The 27,230-nt window shown below is 36.6% G+C and overlaps 1 protein-coding gene across 1 annotated transcript in view; it reads left to right on the forward strand.

The window, feature by feature from the left end:
• RP1 (RP1 axonemal microtubule associated) overlaps nucleotides 1-27,230 on the forward strand; it is a 301,394-nt gene that overhangs the window by 155,979 nt on the left and 118,185 nt on the right. The window contains exons 18-19 of the mRNA XM_045861452.1: nucleotides 9,328-9,527; nucleotides 15,386-15,472. Coding sequence (XP_045717408.1) covers nucleotides 9,328-9,527; nucleotides 15,386-15,472 — 287 coding nt within the window. The remainder of the gene's footprint in view (nucleotides 1-9,327; nucleotides 9,528-15,385; nucleotides 15,473-27,230) is intronic.

Below are 27,230 nucleotides of genomic sequence, written 5' to 3' on the forward strand. Positions count from 1 at the left end.
TCTCTCCCTTTCTTTTTCCCTCTCTCTAAAAATAAATAAATAAAATCTTTTAAAAAATTAAAAAAGAGAATTTTTTAAAAAGATGTTTCTTTGAGAAATATCTTCCTCTTTGTTTTGCAGTTTACCTGTCATGCTAGGTAGATTTGGATTATATTAGCAATTCACTAAGTTATTTAAAAGGTTCTTTAGAAAACTTATTTTTATACTCTAAATACATCAAAACCAACTATTTATTCCTGAAGAATGAGATATATTTGTCAGTCTACTTTCAGGATAGAGCAAGGTGTATGTACTTTGGGGGATTAGGTAATATAGATAAAATAAACCTGACCTCTGTATTCAAAATGCTCATGTATTAGGAAAGAAAAGATGAAACTTCTCATCTACATGAAGGGAAATAAACATGTAGAACTTATAATACAATATATACAATAAATAATGCTTTTGTAGTAGTAAATAGTTTTATGTCATTAAATTTGTAGGGTTTTCTTTTATGGCCAAGTTGAATTTTGATGCTAGTTTTGAGGAAAGAATCTTATTTTTGTGAAGAAAAATTTCAGTTATTGGAAGTTTAAAACATACAAAAGTAGAGAGAATCAACTAATCAATCCTCACATACTTATTTCTCTGCTTCAAAAATTTTCAGTATACAGTGGTACCCTGGTACTCATTGTTAATTTGTTCCAGAACTCATGATGAGTGCGGAAACCAACAAGTACTGAACATGAAGCATTTTCTTTTGCAGGGCATCACGACTCACATGAGTTCTAACAAGTATGATGAGTCCTGAGCAAGTGCTGAATGATGAAACATTTTTTCTCATCAAAATGTGATGAGTACAGGGTTTGATGAGTTTTGGAACCGACCAGTACCGAAGTATGACTGTATGCCTAATCTTGTTCCCATTACGGTCCTTCACACTATGCACCATATAACCCCTGCTGGATTAAAGCTAATTCAAAACTCTATATCATTTTATTCATAAATGCTTTTGAGACTTCTATTTTAAGAATTATTAAAGTGTTTGGGATATAATTTTAAGTTTGGAAACATTGCATCTAAAAACACTGGAACGAAAGAGACAAAATTTGATTCTCTGAACTGAAATTTTTTTATAAATCTTCACTGTAACCTCTTATTTTCACTAATGAGAAGACAAGCCCAGGAAGGTAAATGTGGTTGAAGTCTCAGCTCTGAATTCAGGTGAGCCTGCTGTGTGCATGGGAAGTTGAGCAGAGCAGCAGCAATACTAGTCCTTTGTCCATTGTGTTTCACTGGTGTTGCTGGGAAGGCCTAATGTGTAACAAAATATCAGCCACAGAATATTCTCTTTTTAAATCTTTTAGATGCCAATTCTTTAAGAAACAAAGATACATCAGCAAAATAATATGAAATCTGTTATCATGCTGAAATCTTCCTTAAAGGGAGGGGAGGTCACAGTAGATTTTGTTTATTCTGAAATAAATAAAATACATGAAACATAAAGAAAAAATTTAAAATTATCTTTTCTTATTGTCCTCCAAAAAGCATTTTAAATATTCATACATATTTACATACATATATATAAATATACACAAATATAGGTTACATTGGGTATAACATTTTTTAATTAATAAAAGATAGTAAGCACTATAAGCATTTTTCATAACATTAAATACTATGGCATTTTTTTTCAAAAAATTTATTTATAACTTACAATGGACACTCATTTATAATTTTATATTATTTATTTAGAATAACTTCTATAAATGAAATTTCCAGGTAATGGATTATAGTGATTGTTCTTCTTGTTCTGACCTTAACGTTCGTTTCTTTGTAATATTAAAAACAATAGCACTCAATATCCAGAGTAAAGTCTAGGTTTTCTGGGTCATGCTATTGTAGTAAGTTAAAATGTGAAAGTAACATAAGTTTTCATTTATTGTGGAATGAGAATTTGAATGGAACTTTGGTCTGGCAAAAGGAATGTAGAAGTTCATATGAAATGTGCAGTAATAAGTGATTTCATTTCATGTAATGCTAACCACTTGAAAGTATTTTTTAGTGTTGAACAAAATACCTATTCCTTTTAAATTCTTTTGACCCATGAAAAGTCAGTAACCTCCTTTATAAATTAAACCTTGTCAATTTTTCTTAGTATATTCTCTTTCCTTCTTAATATATTCTTCCTTTATATAACTATACTATAAAGTGGATTAGTGTTTCTTTTTAGTATATTCTCTGATTTCAAATATATTTTATGGTTTCTACCAATGTAAGTTTAAATTATTTACCTTTGTGAATATTTACTTTATTTTTATTTATTTAGTTTTAAATGCTTGACTTTAAATGATTTTTAATTTTTCAATTACTATTTACATACAATATTATAATAAATTCAGGTGTACAGCCTAGTGATTAGACATTAAATAACTTACTAAGTGATCATCGCAACAAATCTCACATCCGACACCACACATATTTATTACAATATTATTGACTATATTCCCTATGCTGTGCCTTATATCCCCTTGACTATTCTGTAATTATTAATTTGTACATCTTAATCACTTTACCTTTTTCACCCATCCCCCAAACCATCTCTCCCATCTGGCATCCATTAAAATGTTCTCTGTAGCTATGGGTCTGTTTCTGCTCTACTTGTTCATTTATTTTGTTTTTAAGATTCAATTGTTGAAAAATATGTATTTATTACAATTTTATTATGCATATTTTATCTTCTCTTTTCTTTTTCTTCTTGAAGAAGACCCTTTAACATGTTGTGTAGTACTGGTTTAGTAGTGATGAGCTCCATTAGCTTTTTCTTCACTGGGAAGCTCTTTATATGTCCTTGATTCTAAATGATAGCTTTGCTGGATAGAGTAATCTTGGTTATAGGTCCTTGCTTTTCATTACTTTGAACACTTCTTGCCAATCTCTTCTGTCCCACCAAGTTTCTGTAGAGAATCAGCTGATAGTCTTATGGGAGTTCCTTTTTAGGTAACTAGCTGCTTTTCTCTTGCTGCTTTTGAGATACACTCTTTGTTGCCCCAGCCAGGTGGCCCAGTTGGTTGGAGTGTAGTACCATACACTGAAAGGTTGCTGGTTCAATTCCCAGTCAGTGTGAATACTTAGGTTGTGGGTTCGATCTGCCATCCAGGAGCTTACGAGAGGCAACCAATCAATACTTCTCTCTCATATTGATTTTTTTCATCTCTCTCCCTCTTTTTTCTCTAAAATCAATTTTTAAAAATTATTTCTTTGTCTTTAAACTAAACTATGATGTGCCTTGCTGTGGGCTTCTTTGTGTTCATCCTGTTTGGGACTTTCTGACCTTCCTAGACTTGCATGTCTATTTCCTTCAGCAGGTTAGGAAAGTTTTCCATCATTATTTTTTTCACATAGGTTTTTCAACTCCTTGCTCTCGCTTCTCCTTCTGACATTTCCATGATGCATAGGTTGATGTGCTTGATGTTGTCCCAGAGGCTCCTTATAGTGTCCTCATTTTTTAGATTTTTTTCTTTTTGATATTCTGACTAGGTATTTTTGCTTCCTTATCTGCCAAATCTCTGATGCGATCCTCTGCTCTGATTTGATGCATCATCTCCACTGTTGATTCTTGATAATATATTATTCATGTCAGTTAATGTATTCATTTCTGGTTTATGTTTTCTAGTTCTGTTTTTATGTTTTCTATCTCCTTATTGAAGTTCTCACTAAGTTCATCTACTCTTTCTCTAAGTTCATTGAGCATCCTTATAACCAATGTTTTTAACTCTGCATCTAATAGATTGCTTGTCTCCATTTTGTTTATTTCTTTTTCTGGAGTTTTGTTCTGTTCTTTCATCTGGGACATGCTTCCTTGCCTCCTCATTTTGGCAGCCTCCTAGTGTTTGTGTATGTGTATTAGGTAGAGCTGCTGTGTGTGGTGGGCTTGGTAGAGTGACCTTATAAAGTAGTTGTCCTACAGGATCTAGTGGCACAGCTTCCTGTCCAACCTATCTGGGCACTTGAGGTGCACCTGACTACCACCTCCTCCTATCCCTGTGTGGGCTGTGTACACCCTGCTGTTTTAGTTGAACCTTGGTTGCTGTTGACATGTCAATGGGAGGAATTTACCCCCAGCCCAATCAGCTGCAATTCCTGACTGTGACCACCAAGAAGGATTGGCTGTACACAGGTTCCCTCCACAGGGCAGGGTTTACATCAGCAGGGTCTGGAGCCCACTGAGTCTGCTGTTTGAGAATATCACTTGAGGAGGTATTTTGGTTGTGGTCTGAAGCTGTCCTGGGAGGTGCAGGTCAAGGTCAACCACCTATGTTCTGCTCAGGGCCACCTGTCATGAGCTATAAAGTAATCTGAAGATGGTGGCTATTTGTATTGGGCTTGGAGGTGCCTGGTTCAGGCAAAGCTGTGAACTAAAGCTGGCTGCCTCTGGGGCTTGGCCTGGGGCCACTTAACAAGAATTTCAGGGCATGCTGAGGTTAGATGCTGCTTGTTTGAGAGATTTTAGAAAGTCTGACCAATCAGCCAAGATCGGCCATTCATAGAAATCTTCTGGAATAGAGTAGTTCTGAAAGTTTGGTGGGGCAGAGTCTAAGGTAATTACCAGCTGAGAGTGGAGCAGTGTGAGCCAGTGTGATAGAAATTCATATCTGGTGCCTGCCTGCTGACTTTGTTGGGGGAAGGCTCAGAAATAGAACAATGGCCTCTATCAGCACTTTCATCTTAGAGAAAGCTGCCCCTCCAGCTCACCCTGATGCCAGACACTTCAGTTCCTCCCCATATGTCCCTGGTTTCTTTCAAGCTGCTGCCCCAGTGCTGGAGCACAGAGGAGGTAAGTTTGAGTAAGTTCATGTGTGGTCCCTTTTGGAGGAACTGCAAAGTACTCCAGAAGCCCTCCCCCTCCATCAGCCACAATCCCCATTGACTTTTACAGCCAGAAGTTATTGGGACTTTTCTTCCTGGCACTCGGGACCTGGCTAAGGCTGGAACCCCTGTTCCCCAGCTGACATATCCCTCCAAATTGTATCCACTACATGTGGGTGTGGGACCAGCCCATTCTAGGTTTCTGCCCCTCCTATAAGTTTCCATGTGGCCTTTTTAATCCATAGTTGTAGGCCTTCCATTAAGCTAGATTCTTCCATTAAGGCAGTTCTAAATGATGATTGTTCTGTAGTTTAGTTGTAACTCTGATGTGGTTGTGGGAGGATGCTAGTACCATGTATACCTATGCTACCATCTTGAGTGAAAGCCATGAATGTTTCTTTTAAAATGTGGTTTTCTAAGTGGAAGCCTGTCTTCTCATTTAAACTGAACAGTTAGAATAATGGTATATCTTTAATATGGACCCCTTATATCTGTTAATATGGTTTTACTTGGAATACACACTTTAGGCATGTTTATTGCACTCTTGCTATATACTGAGACCATTAGAATATTATATTTAAAATATCTTTTAACAAAAAGCATGTAACTGATTTTTGAACCAAATTTAAATATTTACCTTGATAGAACTTAGTTTTTTATCTTCTTGGTATCAGTACAACATTCTAGCATGTCGAGATAGCCTTGGTTATTTCATCTTATTTTCTATTTGTTGGCTATCCTTACTATCTTTGCATCTCTGGTGTTCTATATAAGTGCCTACTATACCATACATCAAGAAACTGACAGACTCATGAATAAGATGAGACTATTCATGTTAGTATTTTAGAAATAGACTTTTACATTACATGATACCTATAGAGAAAATACTTTAACTTCTTAACTTTTTCTAGATAATTTTGTATTTAAAGTGAGGCTAAATAATAATAATAATTTTTATGACACTGTACTATCAAATATTAAGGGATATTCATTTCTAATTTCTGCTTTACGTTTTAGTATAAATTAGCTTTCTTAAATACTATCTTGAAAATCACACAAAAGTTTATACAATTTGTCTTTTATGCTCAGACTCTCTAATAGTAATTTATGCCTTTAGTTGACCTCAACTTTGATCAACTGATGAATTATAGAATGAACTAATTTTTGTTTATTACTGTGTGTAATTTATGTTCTTTCTTCAGAGCTTTAGGAGATCAGCAGCACAAAGGTAGCTTAGCTTTATTTTATTTTATTTTGACTGAGTCAAGTTGAGCGGTGCTTAATTAATGCATTCTGTCACACTCATTAAGAACATTTTGAGCCTTCTGAATAAATTTTAAATACTATAGATTTTATTTAGGGAGCCCTGAAGGATTCAGATGATTAATTCCGAATTCACATCAGATATTCTCCCAACGGAGAATATTTTAAACCTCTAGTCAATAAAAGCTACTGCTTCTGTGGTTCTCAAATGGATAAATTTATGATCTGAGACTAATGGAATTTGGTTTATTTACAAAAGATCAGGGCATTAGATGGAATTCATATTTAATTGATAACAGTGCTAACTATAATACATTGTTCTATATTATAGATTACACAATATTAAGCCATAAATTTTGTAACATGAGGGCACCCTGATGATGTGTTATGCTTGTGCAAATGTGTTATGTTTGTGAAAATGTTAGAGCAAAAAGATGAGGCTTTAGAGACCATTCATACATTTGCCGATTAAATCAAATAGGCTAAACACACACACACATACACACATACATGCATGTGTCTGTATTTGAACCCCCCCAAAACTAAAGCCAAGTAGCCATCATGTCTTGACCCCATTCCAGGATTTGTTTGTCCATTGTACATTGTTCACCAGCCTTCCTGCCTCAGTCTCTCCCTGATACATACAGCTCACCCTGTTTCAGACTGATCTTTATAATACTCAGGTCACATATCACACCATAATATAGAATCTCGACTTGTTCCCAGTTGCCTGCACAAAGGTGTGCCCACTTTTGTCCACATGCCCAATACTTTTTGTGATCTCTGTTATGTTCAGATACATATCACTTTGTCTAATTCTTTCATAATGCCCGCTACTTCAAGCCTTTGTACATTCTGGACATGCTATCCCCTCTAGCTGAAATACCCTTCCCTTCTACTTTCTGAAAAAATATGATTCATTTTTCTACATCCAGCACTGTGGTTCCCTCTAAGAGCCTTTCCTGCCCACCTTCCACAGTTACACACTCCCTCCTCTCTGCTACATCTGAACTTTGTCATATTTCTTTTGTTTCTTATGCATGTGTTTGCATGTTTGAAATTCAAATATCTGTGCCTGTTGTCTTAGATAGTGTGTGTGTCCAGAGTGAGGCTGTCATTATTTATCTTTCAAACTTTTAATCTCTGCCATTAATATTTACAGAGAAGTGAACCTAACAGAGTACCCAGAAAATAACAGGAAATTATAGTTTTCTTGAATTGAGTAAAAAGGATCCTTTTAGATGAGTAAGATATTTATAAGACATTAAGTAGATGATTAGCATCCTAAAGAGTATCCCAGTTGCTTGCTGGGATAGACTCGTGAATGTGCCATGGAGGTTCCATCAATAGAGATTGCACTGTTGTCTGGGCTCTGAAGAAATTTCAAGTATATTTGCCAGGTTCCTGATTGTGCTTGGCTAGAAATGGCAGTCAGGGTACTCAGGCATTCATGTAAAACATTTGAGTTTTTAAAATTAAATTGTGTCGTACAATTTTGTTGGAAAAATATTTGTGAACTTTTCCAGGTCTGCTACCTTTGATATTCCATCCAGACTGTCATGAAATTTAAACGTCCTCTGCCTGGGAGTGGAACTTAATTCTTTGTTACTGCCATTAGTTCTTTGTCCCCTGTGAACTCTCACCAGGTTACTTAACCTCTGAGTCCTGGTCTGTGCATCTATTTAACAGGGGACAATACCTCATAGGACTAGTGTGAAGATTGAGTAATGTTGACACAGCAATGAATGTTAAGTTTTTAGGACAGTGCTTAGCACTGAATAAAATCTGGTGTCCTGCTAAATCTTGTGTCCTGTGTTTAGATGAACACATAACACCCATCTAGCTTAAGTTCCAAGGTTTTGGAGTTAGACATTTCATCATTTATTATATGATTTGGGAATATTATTTGGCCTCTGTCTCTTTTTCTCATCTTAATATCCACAACATAATTTGACTTACTTCATGGGTAAGAAATGAATATGAAACATTCAACACAGATCTTAACATATACTAGAAGCTTAATAAATGGTAATTATTATTATAATGGAAGAAAAATGCTTACAATTATAATGACAGAAATTATCTACAACAGCAGAGAAGAAGTAACTTTTAAAAATAAAGGTGAGTTCTTAGAATGCAGAGTTTTGGGGCATTGTATTTTATTTAAATTTTAAAATGTGTTTATTATAGCAGGAAATAACTACCTACTTGCTGGATTTGTTGCCATCATTGCTAATGCTGTCCTAAGATCCTAGGTTCTTCCTGAGTTTGCCTATTGTTTCAACACACAGGATTAAATATAGGAAGAGTCTTGGCTACGTCTTAACCACTTGAAATAAGGAAATTTATCTCATCACCTAAGTCTGTAATATATTTTTACCTCAAAATATCAGTTATTAATTAATATGCAGTTGTTGGGGCAATTTAGATAATCCAATGCAGCATAGTTTAGGAAATGCTCTCAGTATTTCATCTCCTTAAGGAGGAGGCTAAAGGCTAAACGGTGTGCAGAGAAGACAGTAAGTTGGGAACTTCACTCTATAAGCATCCCTTACAAATAAGGAGTGGCTGTTCAGTACCTCCTGTCTGATGGAGGCTGCCTTGTGACACACCACTGCTGTGTGGGCCCTACCCCCACACACTCACCTGCTCTAAGCACTTCAGAAAACATTTGCATTTGTAAAAATTCTATCTGTGGTTCCAAATCCTTTCATTGCTCTTTCTAGTAGGGTGGTTTTGTTTTTTTTTTTTACCCCAGGACTATTTCAGAAAATTTTTCTCTCTCCTCAAACAGCTATTTTTACATCTCATTTGAAGATGTGTTTTAATTCCACTTTTCTTTCTTGCTTTTTACTGCAGTAGTTCTGTCTAAAATCCTGTAAGCCTGGCAGGCAGCTTTATGACAAATCTGTGGACACAGGCTGCAGATTCCAGCATGCATCCATGTTGAAGTGTTGATGATAAGTGAGAGATTGCCAGGCATTTCAGAAGTTTATTGTGCTAATTGAATTTTTCTCAGTAGCTCTGTTTCACTTGACCAGAACCTTGCTATGAGATGAGCACAAATCAACTCTCTAGAGTTGTAGCAGTTCAGTGCTTCCCTGATCTCCCCTCTCCTCCCTGCTCTGTTTTAATGTCCTTGGACTCCATGTGACAAAGGATTCTGTCAGCCTGATATTGCAGCTGAGCTTCCACTAATGCTTTTTCCCCCCATAGAAGAAATCAGACCTTCCCAGAGCAGCAAGACTCTGCTGTCAGAAGATGAATGGAAAGTGTTAGTGCTGACTGGAGACACAGGGACTCAAGCCAACGTCACACTCTGGGTGTATGGAGATGAAGGAGTCACTGGACCAATAAGTCTTAGCAAGGACAGCCCAGAGCAGCTCTTCCTTCCAAGACAGGAGGATGAATTTCAGGTAAACAATATCAACAGTAATATACTGTTTTGAACATTTCAAAGGTATTTCTATAATACACAAGGGTGTGAGTGTGTGTGTGTCCTGTATAAGATAAATCTATAAGTCCATTAGAATTCCCAAAAGCTACCCTAATGCCTATTGTAATCATTAAAGAAAACATTTTTTTCTAACATATCTTATACAAAGAAAGCTGTAGAAAGAAATTGCTTTTTTAAGACATTTTTTAGACCATTGGTTTGAAACTGCCCTCATAAACCATCAACTTCAACTCAAATTATAACCAGGTTTAGACATTCTTCTGATAAAGAAAACACTTCTTTGTATGCTTGCATATACTTTTAAATGTCAGTCAGCTGAACTGTATGGTGTGAACTCATTTTCTTGGCATCTTCAGAGGCTATATTTTGAGGCTCTGTCCATGCCCATTTGATTATCTCCTTTATTTAGCATCAGAAAACACTGGCCTGCATTGTTTTGAGGATTGCTGTTTGCCTCCTAGTTCCTCGGGGCTTTGGACAGATTTTAATTAGGACAATTGCATTCCACTTCACTAATTCACCCCACCCCAACAGGGTGAGAGCTGTTAAACATCAGTTGTGCTCCCAGGAGAATATGCCTTCTGCTCATAAGACTGGATAGAATGATTGAGGCCAACTCAAGTCACCTGGAAGCCAAAGTTGTTTGAGGCTGCAGGACCTACCAATCTCTAACACCCACATGGTTCCTACATCTTCAGAACAGATCCTGACATTCTACTTTTGAGATCATTTAATTTTTAGTACAAAAAGCTGCCATGTAGTAGTGAAGGAACACTTTTGCTCAGTGCACATATGCATTTCAAAAGATGATTTAAAGATTGTTTAGAATTCACTATACATATGTTATGGTTAGAACATGAGGCCACCCTGCAGAGGTTTATGATGATCCATACTGTATCTTATGATATATGTATTTATGTGGTAGTAAATCCTGTCAAAGTTTTTCTGGGATAATTTACCTAGAGTCCAGTCTTGGAAAGGATGGTATAGATTCTCAGTGTTGATTTCACATTGGAATCAGCTGGGGATCTTTAAAAACTACTGTTGCCTGGTTCCACATCCAGAGAGTCTGGTTTATTTTGTCAATGGTGCAGCCTGGGCACTGAGGTTTTTAGAATCTCCCCAAGAGCAGTCTAAAGTGCAGTCAAGGTTGAGAGTCGTAGTTATAGCACTAGACTGCAGATCAGGTAAGGTGGATTGGGGTCCTAGCTTTCCAATATATTCACTATGTGACCTTGGATATATCACATCACTTATTTTCCACAGGCCACATTTTTTTTCATACAGGATAGAGGCAGTAATATGTGTTTCTTTTTTCTAAATTTCAGAGTGGTCTGATGACAAAAAGAAATATATATATATTTATTATATATATATTTTAAAAATATATGCATATTTAAAAATCCTATTGACTTACAGGAAATGTAGTAAATGTTTAAGAACAGAGGTCTTAAGTCATGGAGACCAGGTTCAAAGCCAGATTGACTGGCTTTAGTCAATCCTTAGTTCTGTGACCTTGAAGAGTTTGCTTATCTTCACTAATCTTTAATTTCCTTTTTAGTAAAAAAGGCATATAAAATACTTACTAAAAAGGCTTGTTGTGAGGTTAAAAGAATGCCTGGGGATGTATGTGATATACATTGTATCTAGTAGATGGGAAATGCTTTATGAACATGACTATTATTGAAGACTCTCTAAATCCTCATCAATGGAATCAGCACATGTTTTCTTCTAGCTTCTCCTATTTACTGTGGAGTGAGAGCAGGGACTTACGCAACTCTAAGCTGCTACTTCAATGGTAGAGATCAAGGACGGGTATTAAAGCCTTTAGGAGTCTAGTGGACCCCAGCAGCATGGGCATCACCTGGGAGCTTATTAGACATGCAGAATCTTGGGCCCCACACTAGATCTACATTTTAAAAAGATCTCCATCTAATTCATATATACACTAATGTTTGAGCAGCACCAGTCTAGGGATTAAGGCACAGTACAACTGGGACCTCTTGATATTTGATAACCCCAAATTAGGACTAGTCATCTCACTCCTATCTACTCTCTCTTCTGTGAGCATTGACTCCCTTGTTCTTTTTCACCATCATCATTTGCCACTTCTGAATTAGTCTTTCATTCTTTTTTCCAATCCTGAAGTGAGCACATAGCCATTTTTTACGACAGTGGGATATTTCTAATCAAATAAGCTTTGTTTTGAATTTTACTTGAGAGCCTCCCAGCTATGTAGCCATCTGTGTATCCTTAGACAAATTACTTAACCTTTTTTTTTCATTTTAAAATATATTTACTGATTATGCTATTATAGTTGTCCTATTTTTTTTCCTCCCCTTAATTCCACTCTACCCTGCACCCCACTTCCCACCAGTATTCCCCCACCTTAGTTCATGTCCATCAGTTGTACATGTAAGTTCTTTGGTTTCTCCATTTCCCATATTCTAAACCTCCCCCTATCTATTTTATACCCACTATTTATGCTTCTTATTCCATGTAAATTTCCCCCCAGTCTCCCCTTTCCTCTCCTGGCTGATAACCCCCCATAAGATCTCCATTTCTCTGATTCTGTTCCTTCTATAGGTGTTTGTTTTTTTATGTCCAGTTATTGATAGGTATAAGTTTATCATCATTTTACTGTTCATATTTTTTATCATCTTCATTTTCTTAAATAAATCCTTTTAACAATTCATATAATAAGGGCTTGGTGATGGTGAACTCCCTTAACTTATTCTGGGAGGCACTTTATCTTCCCTTCCATTCTAAATGATAGCTTTGTTGGATAAAATAATCTTGGATGTAGGTTCTTGCCTTTCCTGACTTTGAATACTTTCCAGCCCCTTCTTGCCTGCAAGATTTCTTTTGAGAAATCAGCTGATAGTCTTATGAGAACTCCTTGGTAGGTAACTGTCTCCTTTTCTCTTGCTGCTTTTAAGATCCTTTTCTTCTCCTTAATCATGGGTAATATAATTATGGTGTGTCTTTGTTTGTGCTTCCTTGGGTCCAAACTCTTTGGGACTCTCTGAGTTTCCTGGACTTCATGGAGGTCTATTTCCTTTGCCAGATTAGGGAAGTTCTCCTTCATTATTTTTTCAAATAAGTCTTCAATTTCCTGTTCTTTCTCTTCTCCTTCTGGCACCTCTATGATTCTGATGTTGGAATGTTTAAAGTTGTCCTGGAGGTTCCTAGATCTCTGCTCATTTTTTGAATTGTTTTTTTCTTTGTTCTTATCCGATTGAATGTTTATTTCTTTCTTCTGGTCCAGAGCATTGATTTGAGTGCAGTTTCCTTCCCAACACTGTTGGTTCCCTGTACATTTTCCTTTATTTCACTTTGCATAGCCTTCACTTTTTCCTTTATTTTGGGACCATACTCAACCATTTCTGTGAGCATCCTAATTGCCCAGTTTTTTGAATTCTGCATCTGATTGGTTAGCTATCTCTTCATCACTTAGTTGTATTTTGCGGGGAGCTTTGATCTCTTCTTTTGTTTGGACCATACTTTTTTGTCTCAGCACACCTGTTACATAGTAAGGGGTGGACCCTTAGGTATTTGCCAGGTCTGGGCAACCCACATTGCCCACATTGTGGTGGTGTATGTGGGCAATGGGTCAGAGAGGTAACAATGCTGCTTGCACAGTTCTCTCCTGGCTTTCAGTCACTTCCCTCACTACCCACAAGCAAATTGGGCCCTTCTGGTGCTGATTCCCAGGTGGGTGGGTTTGTGTATATTCTAAAATCCTGTGAATTTTTCCAACAAACTCTCTTGTAAGGCTGGGAGTTTCTCCCACTACCACAACTCTTACAAGTTTTTCTAGTCAGAGGTTTTGAGGCTTTATTTCCCTGTGCTAAAATCCTGGGTTTCACAGTCTGTCTTTTTCCCAGTTCTTCCTCCCAGTTTATCTACATGCAAATATGGGACTTCCCAGTCTGCCAGCCACCACCTTGCTCAGCTTGGTTCTCCAGCTGCCACCTCGCCTCAAGTCCTCTCCTTCTAGGCTGCCCATCTCCACCCCTCTTACTGTTCTGGATGAATGTTTCTTCTTTAACTCCTTGGTTGTGAGACTTCCTTCCACACAGTTCAGTTTTCTGGCAGTTTTGGTTATTTTTTGTTTTTAAATTTGCTGTTGTCCTTCTTTTGGTTGTGTGAGGAAGCAAAGAGTATATACCTACACCTCTATCTTGGCCAGATGTCATTTTTTAGTTTTTTCATTCTCTAAAGAAGACTCTTTAAAAAAATTTTACACTTCACAGGACTACTGTGAAGATTGGAAGAGAAAGTGCATGTCAGGCACTTGCCCCTTAGTTGGCACGTAGCTGAGCTCATTGCACAGTAGTTTCATTTTCCAGAGTAACAGGCAAACAAGCATGAAGTCAAATATACTTGGTAACCTGACTTCTTAGTTATTCTTTTATTTTTATTTTTTAATTCAGCATGTATAGAAAAAGAAAGTTTACACTTACATGCTGATAGATACTTGGGACAAAAATAGTACATTTAGAAGTTGGTTTATCTTTCAGAGAGAAATGAGGCCCAAACAATGGGATAACTTCTATGGGATAACTAGCTATGTCTGCTGGAATAGCTAGTTTGAGTTCTGCCACTGATACCAGCTCTGGGTGTAAGAAAGTGGGGAGAAGTTGGCTCTGGGGGATTAAGAGCCCTTTGTTCCTGCCTCTCAGGCAGTGCTAGCATAATCCTTGCTGACCTGGTATCACAATAGCCACAGGCCTGGTCTTGCTCTACAGTCTGTGGGGAGAAAGTGGTAGTGGTGGCAGTGAGCAGTTAAGAGAATTTCTATGTATGGGAAGTGTTACAAAAGAGGAGTTCTGATGGCTTTACTCTTATTTAAGCTATTAAATAATAAGGTGTCATTTTACCTTTTTTCACCGATGGCTAGGGCACCATACAGTTCAGTGTCTTAGCCTTATCTTACTATACAGAAAATGTCAGCTTATAAATCTGTCTCCCTCACTAGATTATATCTCTAAATTAAGAACTATGCCTTTATTTTCATCTTTGTATGTCAGTGGACTTGCATAATGCTTATATTATTATATTAAACAAACAATTTTTCAGTTCAACTGAAAACTGTATGCAGTAGACATTATGTCCATTCAACAGGTAAAGAAATAGAGGACTGGAAATGTAAAACACCATGTTCTACTCAGGTTACAACAGCCAGGATGTTAATTGAGCTCTAAGTGATTCCAAAGTCAATTTTCCACAGTGCTGCCTAGGTTAACAAATACTCTTGGGTCATATAAAAAACTAGCCAAGTATACATACTGTGTGGGCAGATTTGCTTCTCTTCCTTGAACTTTCAACATTTCTGCCTTAGCCTATGAGTGAAATTAAAGGATTTTTAAAGTAAAAGGAAGTTCTGTACCCATTGGTACTTTTCCTTAAGCTTATAGAACTAACTGCATTTAGCTTTAATGAAAATTTTTTATTTTCTTCTCAAAATTAAAACTCATCTTTATGTCATTGAACTCAGCTCAAAAGACATTGGTTTCCAGTGAGAAATGTGTGGTTGTCAGAGAACTGAGCATATGTCTGTTCTTTATCCTATTCTTTCATCTGACTCCTGCATATATTTAGTCATGTCTCATGATATTTTGGTCTTGTATTTCATGTCTGTGGAATCTACTGATAGCTTCTTGCAAGGGATTAACTTCTAGACTCTGTAAGGGTCCCTAAGAACTTTTCAACTATTAGGAACAACAACAGCAAAAAATCATTTATAGGAAGAAAAATTTAATGTGCTTAATTTAAAACAGTCTGCTGATTTTTTCTTCTTTGCATTTCATTCAGGTTGAAATAAGAGACATTGGAGAGATATATAAAATAAGGATAGGACATGATGGAACCAGCAAACAGCCTGAGTGGAACTTGCAGAGGGTAATGTTTTATATTTTGGGCTTCATAGTTATTATAAAAAACACAAGCATGATTCTTAACCATTGAGAAAGATAACATATTCCTAATTTGTATAATTAATGTGAATAAAATTTTAAAATATTTTTTTATTTTTTAATTACAGTTGACATACAATATTATATTAGTTCCAGGTGTACAACACAGTGATTAGACATTATGTGACATACTAAGCGATCACCTCAATAAATCTAGTACCCATTTGATACCACAAATATTTATTAGAATATTATTGATTATATTCCCTCTGCTGTACTTTACATCCCTGTGACTACTCTGTAACAATCAATTTCTACTTTTTATTCCCTTCACCTTTTTCACTCATTCCCCAATGCCCTCCCATCTGGCAACCACCACAATGTTCTCTGTATCTGTGAATATGTTTCTGTTCTGCTTATTCACTTATTTTCATTTTTAGTTTTGTTGATTGATTTGTATTCACTGCCAATTTATTATTCATATATTTATCTTTTTCACTCTTCATGAAGAAGGCCCTTTAACATTTTATGTAATACTGTACTAGTTGGTGGTGATGAAGTTCTTTAGCTTTTTTTTTTTTTTTTTTGGACTGAGAAGCTCTTTATTGGTCCTTCAATTCTAAATGATAGCTTTGCTGGGTAAAGTAATCTTGGTTGTGGTTCCTTGCTTTTCATCACTTTGAATACTTCTTGCCAACTTCTTCTGATCTGCCAATTTTCTGTTAAGTAATCAGCTGACAGTCTTATGGGAGCTTCCTTCCAGGTAACTAACTGCTTTTCTCTTTCTGTTTTTAAGATTCTCTCTCTGTCTTTCACCTTTGGCATTTTGAATATGATGTGTACTGGTGTGGGCCTTTTTGGGTCCGCCGTGTTTGGGACTGTGTACTTCCCTGACTTCTACGTCTATTACCTTCACAAGGTGGGAAAGTTTTCCACCATTATTTTTCACATAGGTTTTCAATTCCTTGCTCTCTCTTATCCTCCTGGCATTTCCATGAGGCCTAGATTGATATACTTGAAGTTGTCCCAGAGGCTCCTTAGATATCCTCATTTTTTGGATTTTTTTCTTTTTGCTGTTCTGATTGGGTATTATTTGCTTTTTTATCTTCCAAATCTCTGATTTGATCTTCTGCTCCAATTTGATGCATCAGCTCCACTGTTGATTCTTTATGTCAGTTAATGTATTCTTCATTTCCATTTTTATGTTTTGTGTTCTATGTTGTTTTTATGTTTCCTAGTTCTGTTTTTATTTTTTCTATCTCTTTGTTGAAGTTATTACTAAGTTCATCCACTCTTCCTATAAGTTTATTGAGCATCTTTATAACCAATGTTTTGAACTCTGCATTTACTAGATTGCTTGTCTCCATTTTGTTTATTTCTTTTTCTGGAGTTTTGTTCTATTCTTTCATCTGGGACATGCTTCTTTGCCTCCTCATTTTGACAGCTTCCCTGTATTTGTTTCTGTGTGTTAGGTAAAGCTTCTATGTGTCCCAGGCCAGAATAGTGGCCTTATGTAGTAGTTGTCCAGTTGGGTCCACGGGAACAGTCTCTCTGTTAACCTGGGCTGGCTGCTCCAGGGGTGTTTCTTGTTTGGGCTGTGTACACCCTTATGTTGTAACTGAGCCCTAGTTGCTGATGGCACATAGGTGGGTGAGATTGACCTTCAGGTTGACTGACTATAAGGACCAGCTGTGACTATAGTAGAATGCTGTTGTGAAGGGTTGATCACATAGAGTTGGATTTGTTTTAGTGAGGCTCTGGTGCCTACCAAGTTTACTCTTTGTATGTGTCATTCATGATGCTAATTAGGTGATGCTCCTTTGTGGTTTGAAGCCTGCCATAAGACTTGTTGATTCTGGGGCCTCTTGGTAGGGGCTGTGGTGCAGGCCCAGTTCAGCTATGCCTTTGAGTGGTTATGCTATGAACTGAGGCCAGTTGAATTAGTGCTGGGCTTGGGGCCACTTAGCAAGAGGCATAGTGAGACCAGCCACTTCTTGTTTGGAATTTGTGGACCTTTGATAAATTTTAGGAAACTCCACAGTGCATGCTCCAGCTGGCCACTTGTATGACTTAGCCTTGAAAATAGGTTAGGGCTAGGTGTGTGAAATGGCTAGAACAGGGTCTCAGAGAATCAACAGGGTGGGATGAGAATGGTATTAGCCTGGCTAGTGGATGATAGATGTGGCACCCACCTGTGCCTATAGTCTGGTTTGGGGGAGGGTTCAACAGTGAGACAATGTCTACTGCTGACACTTTATTCCTAGAGAGAGATGCCCTCTAATACTTGCCCTGAAACTGGACAGTTCATTTCCTCCCCAGTGTCCCTAGCACTTTTTGAGCTGCTGTCCCTTCTCAGAGCTTAATGCTAGTGTTTGTGACTAAGTCAGTCTGTTCTTGAGCCCTAAAAGGATACCTAGGTCTACAGAAGCCCCCCATCTCACCTGCATGAAATTCCTGATGAATTTCATAGACAGGTATGGTGAGGGATTCTCTTCCCAGCACTGGAGAGGAATTCTCTTTCTACATGGTGCTTTCAGCTGGGGATCCCAGTGTGGGGCTTGGATTCTCACTCTTCAGGGGGTTGCTCTGTAGATGAGATATTCCTGCCAGTTCTTAACTGCCACACATGGGAGTGTGACCAGCCCATTTGGCATCTCTATTCCTCCTACTAGTCTTGACATGGCTTCTTTATATCCTTAGTTGTAGGAGTTCTGTTCACCTAGTCTTCAGGTGGTTGTCAAGGGTAGTTATTCCATAATTTAGGTGTAATTTTGATATGGCCCTGGGAGGAAAGAGCAACTATAGCATTTACTTACTCTGCCATCTTGACAGGAGGTCCTGCTGCTTTCTGTTTTATATCCACATATGAATGAGTAAAATCATATGGCTCTTGTTTTTTCCATCTGACTTATTTTGCTTAGCTTAATACTTTCAAGATCTATCTATGTTGTTGCAAATGGGAGTATTTCATCTTTACTTATGAGTGAGCAGTATTCCATTGCATGTATGTAACCACGTCTCCTTTCTCTAATGACCCATCAGAGAAATTTTAGGTTGTTTCTGTCTTGGTTACAGTGTATAATGTTTCAGTGGACATAGAGGTACATGCATGTTTATGAAAAAAATGTTTTTGAGCTTTTTCTGTAGATACCCAGGGAGGAGAGTGATGGATCATGTGGTAGCTCTATTCTTAATTTTTTGAGAAAGCTGCAGCCTGTTTTCCATAATGACTCTACCAATTTACAATCCACAAGCAGTTCCTTTTCTCCATATTCTCTTCAGCAGTTGCTATTTCTTACCTTAGTGATAATAGACTTTATAACAGGTATGAGGTGGTATCTCATTGTGATTTTATTTGTACTACTCTTATAGCTAGTGGAGTTAAGCATTTTTCATATTATCTGTCATATGAACTATTTGTAAAATAGTTCAAAAAATTTTAAATCTGAGATTGCTGCCAGTGGGCTTTTAAGCTAATGGGTTTGTCTTCAGGACAGAAATAATCAACGCGGGGACAATATACAGAAGCCATCTTTGACTAACTTATATAACAGTTCCACATCTGGATGTATGACTGATGTTTGTGTGAATCCAATAATAGTTAAAATATATATAAGGGTTTATATAATTTAGAAAGTGACTAGCTTATGTGCTGATCCATTCTTTTGAGCTCTCCAGGGCTATGGAGAGTTCCTGGAGAGGTGATCAACATGTGATCCCAAGGAAACATTTTAACCTAGAAAAGTGGTGAATTATGGGTTATGATGATATAGCAAGAAAAAATCAATTCATCATGGTTGTGGCCTTAGCCTGTGCAAGGATACAAAATTAGAATCAACCATGGTTTCTGCTTTCAATTAGGGTGAAGAAAAAAATAAAGTAGCAAACATAGCCCTAGCCAGATGACTCAGCTGGAATGTCATCTTACACCAAAAGGTTGTGAGTTCGACTACCAGTCAGGACACATGCCTGGGTTGCAGGTTCAATCCCTGGTTGGGGTGCATGTGGGAGGCAACTGATCAATGTTTCTCTCTCTTTCTCAAATAATAGACATGTCCTTAGGTAAGGATTTTAAAAAAAATAATAAGTAGCAAATGCAATCATTAGAAGGCAATTAAAGGCTGAGCTACATGTTCAGGCTCTAATCAAAGTAGGTTTCTAATAAGAAAGATACATGTGTCCCTGGCTGGTATGGCTCAGTGGACTGAGCGCGGGCTGTGAACCAAAGGGTCACCAGTTCGACTCCCAGTCAGGGCACATGCCTGGGTTGCAGGCCAGGTCCCCAGTAGGGGGCTACATGAGAGGCAACCACACATTGATTTTTTTCTTTCTCCCTCCCTTCCCCTCTCTCTAAAAATAAATAAATAAAATCTTTTTTAAAAAAGATACATATGTACCCTAAAGCAACTGAGAAGGGTTTTTCCACAAGGACTTTAAAAAGTGGAGACATACGAGTAATGGCAGAGTAGGGAGAGATGGTGAGTGGAAAGTTATTTGAAGATAAAGTATTTCTGTTATCAGTGCTGCACATAGATTATTGTGAAATACAGTATAATTTTATTTATTTATTTATTTATTTATTTATTTATTTATAAAATGCTTTGTTCCCTAATGAGAGGGAAAATATGTACTTGTAAAGCTGAAGTAGGTTACTTGTTTTTTAATGGTTTTTATTTTTTATTCATTGATATGAGACAGGGAGAGAGCAAGACTTGTTCCACTTATTTGTGCACTCATTGGTTAATTCTTGTATGTTCTCTGACTAGAGATCAAACCTATGACCTTCGTGTATCAGGACAATGCTCTAACCAACTGAATTACACGACCAGGGTTTAATTTTTCAGATACAAGTTATATGATCTTGTTTAGGTAAAGTCAGTTGATAAATATGCTGACAAATCTTTTATGACCATGTCTTCTCTGGTATACATAAAGAATTCTGGGTATATGACTACCATCTTCTGTCTGATAATTAAACTTCAGTTATTTTTTCATTTCCTTATATTTTGCAAGTTTATCCCTATGCTAAATAAATTTCATCTCATCTATATTCACTGCCCAGGAGAACTATTCAATAGTCTTTATATCTTTTGCATATTCCTCTTAATCAGTATGTCCCTTTTCTTATAGGACTTTTTTTCCTCTTACTGGGACTAGCATGGTTCTAGACAAATTAATTCTATATTTTGAGACAGGTCAGAACCAAGATAATTTTCCTTTTATTTCAGGGTTTCTGGGTGGGAGAAAGAGAGCAACAGTTCTCTCCTTTATGGATTTTGATGTTAAAATACATAATAGCACAGATACATACAGGCATACACAATTGTACTCATTGTCAGAGTACTTCATCAAATACTGCTAGAGCATCCACTCTGTGGAAGAGTTTCTTCTAGAAGTTTGAGCTTGCCAACATGACTAAGATGTAGTTCTTGTCTTCAAAAAGTTCATTCCATAATTAACCCAACTATAAACTAGTGGTTTAATCTTCCTTCAAGTTTTAATTTTAATTGTCATATCTTAGTGAAAATGCCTCTCTCACTACATCTGCCTTTCAAAATAATTATTGAAAAAGGTAAATTGATATTTTCCATTCTCTCAGATTCTGAAAATAAAGGTTGGGTAACCTGATGGAGGTATTATAACCTCAGTGTATTAATTCAGACATTGTAAATACCATCCTATGTTTGTTGTAGTTATCTATTTTTGGGACATGTATTGAACTACTTGGTTGAAATTTCTTAAAATAATTCAGGAATTTTAGGTTTCTAAGAAACCATGAGTAAGTTTTAATGGTAATGTATTCTTATGAAACAACTAATACTCACTGCTGTAAATCAGCAGTGGGAGCTCAGCAAACAAACTTGTTTCTATTGAAGCCAGTCCTAAAGCTGCTTCTATTAATTTAGGAAATTAAAGCAAGTGCTGAATATTTTATATGAAAAAGACACTGCTGTTCTATAACATTTTATTTACTTATTTATTTTAGGAGAAAAATGAGTGTATGTTTCAATGAAAAAATAATTTTGGAAACTCACCCTTTTTCTTTTACCATATCTATCTCAACATAAGGTTTGGCTTTGGAGCTTCATATCAGTGCATTTTTTTCTCAGCTATACTGATTCTTTTATATCACATTTTGTAGCTCTGTGTCAGAGCCAAAGCCAAAGTCAGGGCTTTGGGTAGTTTTTGTCTGGAACAGTGATATTCAACCTTTCTCACCTCATGACACATATAATCTAATTAGTAAAATTCTGCAGCACACCAAAATAATATTTTGTGCCCATCTGACAAGAAAATAGATATATTTTTAATTTATTTACACTGGGAGGGTATGGTTGTGTTTGATTTTTTATTTGTTTGTTTGACAATTTAAGGGGGGAAAGGTCAATGTTCCTGACTAAATAATCAAGGATTGCGATCTAGATGGTTGTAATTACTGTTGGTTCTTAATTACGTTTAGTCTCAGTCTTAACAGGCAGGAAAAAAAGATGTGGAGCTTTGGCCAAGGAAGAGGGCAGCCAGTCACGTTGCCCTTGTAATCTGGTTGGTGTGTTCCAGCCACAGTGATGGCCCTCTCTCTGAACTTCCTGGATGTAATCCTTACTCCTTTGGGTGTCCTGGTTGGCATGAAAGATAGGCACTAAGGATGTAGGGAAAGGCTACAGGGCCATCTCTGAAATACTAAGTAGAGAGGACATTAGCAGAAGAGGTAAACCCATGGAGGGGAGTGAGGACAGTGCTAGTCCCTGAAGTTTACAGAAATAGACCTCCTTTCTCTTATATATTCCTGCCTGATGTTACAAATGATCATAATGGTAACCAACTTAGAAAAAAGTATGTGAAGATTATACAACTATGAATGTAAGAGACGAGAAGTATTGAGGAGCTCTATGGAGGGAGTAGGATAAGTAAATGAGAAAGGTTAAAGGATGGCTTGGCTTTGCATTTTCATAGACTTGGAAGATCTCTTTCTTTTGAAGTTAGGAGATTGCCTTTTTATTTGTTTGGGTTTTTTTTTTTTTTACATTTTTAAAAATTGTTGTTCAAATGCAGTTGTCTCCATTTCCCCTGAGCCACTCCCCATCTCCCCCACCCATCCCTGCCTCCCACCTTCAATCCAAACCCCTTTGACTTTGCCCATGTGACCTTTGTACATGTTCTTTGAAGACCCTTCCCCTATTTCTCCCCATCATTCCTTTTTCCCCTTCTCTATGGTTACTGTCAGTTTGTTTTTTATTTCAGTGTCTTCGGTTAGTTTTGGTTGCTTGCTTGTTTTGTTGATTAGGTTCCACTTATAGGTGAGATCATATGGTATTTGTCTTTCACTGCCTGGCTTATTCATTTAGCATAATGCTCTCCAGTTCCATCCATACTGTAGTGAATGGTAGGAGCTCCTTTTTTCTTATTGCTGCATAGTGCTCCATGGTGTAAATGTACCATCGGTTTTTGATCCATTCACTTACTGATGTACATTTATCCATTTATGATAAAAACACTCAGCAAAGTGGGAGTAGAGGGAGAATACTCAACATAATAAAGGTTATATATGAGAAACCTATAGGCAACATTATACTCAATGAGCAAAAACTAAGAGCTTTCCCACTGTGGTCAGGAACAAGACAAGGGTGTTTGCTTTCACCATGTCTATTCAATATAGTATTGGAAGTTCTAGCCATGGCTATAAGACAAGCAACAGAAATAAAAGCCATCCAAATTGGAAAGGAGGAAGTACAACTGCCATTGTTTGCATATGACATGATAGTGTACATAGAAAACCCTATAGACTCCACCAAAAATCTACTCAACTTAATAAGTAAATTTGGCAAAGCAGCAGGATACAAAGTCAATGTTCAGAAATTGAAGGAATTTTTGTATACCAACACTGAAATATCAGAAACAGAAATCAGAAAAAAAATCCCATTTGCTATAGTAACACGAAAAATAAACTGCCTAAGAATAAATCTAACCAAGGAGGTAAAAGACCTGTACTCAGGAAACTACACAACTCTAAAGTAAGAAATTAAGGAAGATGCAAATAAATAGAAGCATATACCATGTTCATGGATCAGAAGAATGAAGATCATCAAAATGTCCATACTACCCAAACAATTTATAGATTCAATTCAATGCCTTAAAAATACCAATGACTTATTTGACAGATATAGAACAAACATTTCAAAAATTTATATGAAACTATAAACAACCCCAAATAAGTGTAGCAATTTTGAGAAAGAAGAACAAAGTTGGAAGGATCACAATACCTAATATCAAATTATGTTACGAGGCCACTGTACTCAAAACAACCTGGTACTAGAATAAGAACACATAGAATCAGTGGAACAAGATAGAGAGCCCTAAATAAACCCAAGTCTCTATGTTCAATTAATATTTGACAAAGGGAGCAGAGGCATAAAGTGCAATAAAAATAGCCTCTTCAACAAATTGTGTTGGGAGATCTGGACACAGGTTTTGCCTTTTGTTTATGAACCTCTTGACTAATGCAGAGAATACAGAGTAGAGTTCAGAAGAGAGGTAGCAGGAGAAGCTCCTGCAGACTGGCCCAGTGTGGGGAGAGGCAAAGAAGGCCCTTCTTTGTCATCCTAAATTGTCTAGGTCATTCTACCAAAGACTCAGGGATTTAGAATTAATTTTTCTTTCTGATAAAAAAGGAACTGAGCATTTAGCTAAATTTTCCTTGTGCTGTCTCTAGGAATGAGGAACCACAAGCAATCCCAAGTAACAGTTAAGGATTCCGATTTCATTTCTATGATTAATTTTGATACTACTACTATTACTACCACCACCAACAAACTTTTATTGAGCACTCAAAGTATAGATCATCACTTCTAATCCTTTACCACAGCAAAGTACATCATATTATCCCAAATGAAGATATGGAAGTTGGTTTTTGAATTGACGATAAGCAATTTTTAATATTACATAACTATAACATGGATTTAAAAAAGTGTGGTCTGACACATAAGCATACACACCACCCTCTTACTGTCAACTGGGAAAATCAGATGTTCTAAAATGTATCTCTTTTACAGTATTCCTGGTTATAGTGCAACCCACATTTGAGATGGCTCTGTTTTAGGAAGTAATCTCCTATTTGTCTTTCCTGTAACAGGTTTTCAATCTCATTTTATTACATAAAGCACTTTTGCTCTAAAACATTCCGTCTTTAACTTGGTGAGAAAAGTATGATGCCAATTGTGCAAACAAGGACCTGAAGATCACAGGTCATCATGTAAAATTTTTACCCAAAGTCATACCACTAGTAAGTAGCAGGACCAGGACATAAATCAAGTTCTTTTGATCCAAGCCCAGATTTGTTCCATTTGCCCTTAATTTAGTCCAGCTTTTAGCTGCCATATGCATTGTGGTCTGCCAGGAATTTTGAACCCCTTAATTACTTTAATAATTGAATATTTTATAAAAATAAGAATAAATAAACACAACTAAAGATCAATAAATATATCTCTCTATATCTACATTGTTCTACTTAATTATTGAGTTATCTACTTTATATCCAAGGATTTTTCAACCTTAACACTGTTAACACTTGGAGCTGGATAATTTTTTGTTGGGGGGAGGTATGTACTGTGCATTGTAGAATATTTAGCAACATCCTTGTTCTCTGCCTACCAGATATCAATAGCACCCTTCTCCCCCTGTCCAATTGTGACTACAAAAAATGTCTCTATATAGTGACATATGTTTCCTGGGACAGGAGGGCAAAAATCTCATTCAGTTGTGAACCACTGCAATAGCTCTTCTTTTTCCTCACCCAAGGATATGTTTTTGTTTTGTTTTGTTCTTGAGAGAGGAAGGAGAGAGAGATAGAGATAGAGATAGAGATAGAGATAGAGATAGAGAGAGAGAGAGAGAGAGAGAGAGAGAGAGAGAGAGATGTTGATGTGAGAGAAGAACAGTGATTGGTTGCTTGCTTCCATACATACTCTGACTGGGGATCAAACTCACAACCTAAATATATGCCCTGACCAGATATTGAACCTTCAAACTTTTGGTGCATGGGATGATGCTCCATCTGAGCCACATGACCATGGTGAGAACCACTGCTGTTACTCTTAATTACTGAAACAAACTCATCAATTCACTTAGATTTAGAATTTTTAAAAAAGTTTTTGAGGCATCATGACTTTGAATGTAAATGGAACTCATTTAGAGCCAACACCCCAAAGGTTTTCTAGTGGAGTAAGTAGGATTTTGCTGTTTCAGAAAAAAGATTAAGACTCCCTCATCAGTGGGTACTTTTAAGGATAAAGGAATGGTGGTACCTTATAAGTCAGAGGCTTCTTGCCAATTTACATAGGGAGAGAGTTTAGCGTAGAGGACAAACCTTTTGGAGTTTTACATAGAATGACCTTGTAAAAATTGTATACTTCACAGGGAAGGCTTTAAGTCTAGACTCTAGAAGACTTACATTCACACGTTTAAAACCTTGTTTATCTGAATCATCTACTAGATTCCATCTGAAATTATTCTTAGTATACCCTAATCTTTGCATTATACCAAATCCCCATAGAACTTAGTCTGTATTAACATGTTTATTGATATGCTTCTGTAATAGAGTCTTGTGCACTTAAAATATTTTGGGTCTACACTTCACAGATAATCTATAAAATCTCCTCAGTGGTAGATATAATTTCTTTTTGTTAAACTCCCAACCATGCCCAGTGCAGTGCAGTGAACATTCACTGTAGAAATTGTCAGTACAAGGAGACCAAGGGTCTGTGTGCCATGTTTTGGGGTCATCTGAATGCAAGTGCTTACAGGAGCTAAAAACTTCCCAGCACCCTTAATTGGTTCTTTTTGTCTAGGGATTCAGTTTGCTTGCTCTTTTGAGGAGTATGCCCCTCTATATAGCTTAGGGAGAAACTTATCTCTTTTTGTCTTAAATAAGGCAAAACAATACATGTCAAAATAGATTTCAGGGAGGGAAATAAAAAGATTAAATACCTTCTGTCTCTGCTGAAAGTTTGACAAGCTATAATACATAAGTCACTTTCCTTTTCTTCATCTACCACTTCTGTTTCTTCAGTTGCCACATAAGCATTCCAGGCTTAGAGTTTCAGGAGCACTGAGGCCACTGAAATTTCCAAACTTCAGGCTGAGGGCTAAAAACAATTATACTTTAGCATTGTGTCTGATCTGAATTTAAAAGCATATGAATGTGTGTGACTTGTCTCTAACTCTTAGTATTCTTGAATTTTCCATTTAATTTCTATAAAAATAAGGCATGATATAGTCCAGAGAGATGAATATTTCCAAATTTGGTAGAATATATTATATTAATCTGTTATATTTGGGAATGTATTTATATATAAATTTGCTAAAGGTAAATATGAATTATTTATGCAGTTTATGTAAGGGTTTGTACATTTTCATCTAATCTGTACAATAACTACTTGAGATAGTCATTATGTTTATTTTAATGATGAAAAAACTTATACTCAAAGTGGTTATATAAGTTCTTCATGATCAAAAAGCTGTAAAATAAAAATTCTAGATTTTGGCCCTAGTTTTTCTGACTTCATAGCCAATGTTTTGTTCATGGCCTTTTGCTTGGATCAAGTAAGGACACCACCAGGCATTAGTGTTATATTGACTTAGTTTAATTACCTGTGTTAACCAATATCCATTTCACTTAATTAATTATTCATTCAATGAACAACCTAAGGACTTCCTTGTGAAAGCCTGTGGAAGTATCAAGATTAGCA

The sequence above is a fragment of the Phyllostomus hastatus genome, unplaced genomic scaffold (assembly GCF_019186645.2).
Source record: "Phyllostomus hastatus isolate PE091 unplaced genomic scaffold, TTU_PhHast_1.1 phas_scaffold_21, whole genome shotgun sequence".
Lineage (NCBI taxonomy): Eukaryota > Metazoa > Chordata > Mammalia > Chiroptera > Phyllostomidae > Phyllostomus > Phyllostomus hastatus.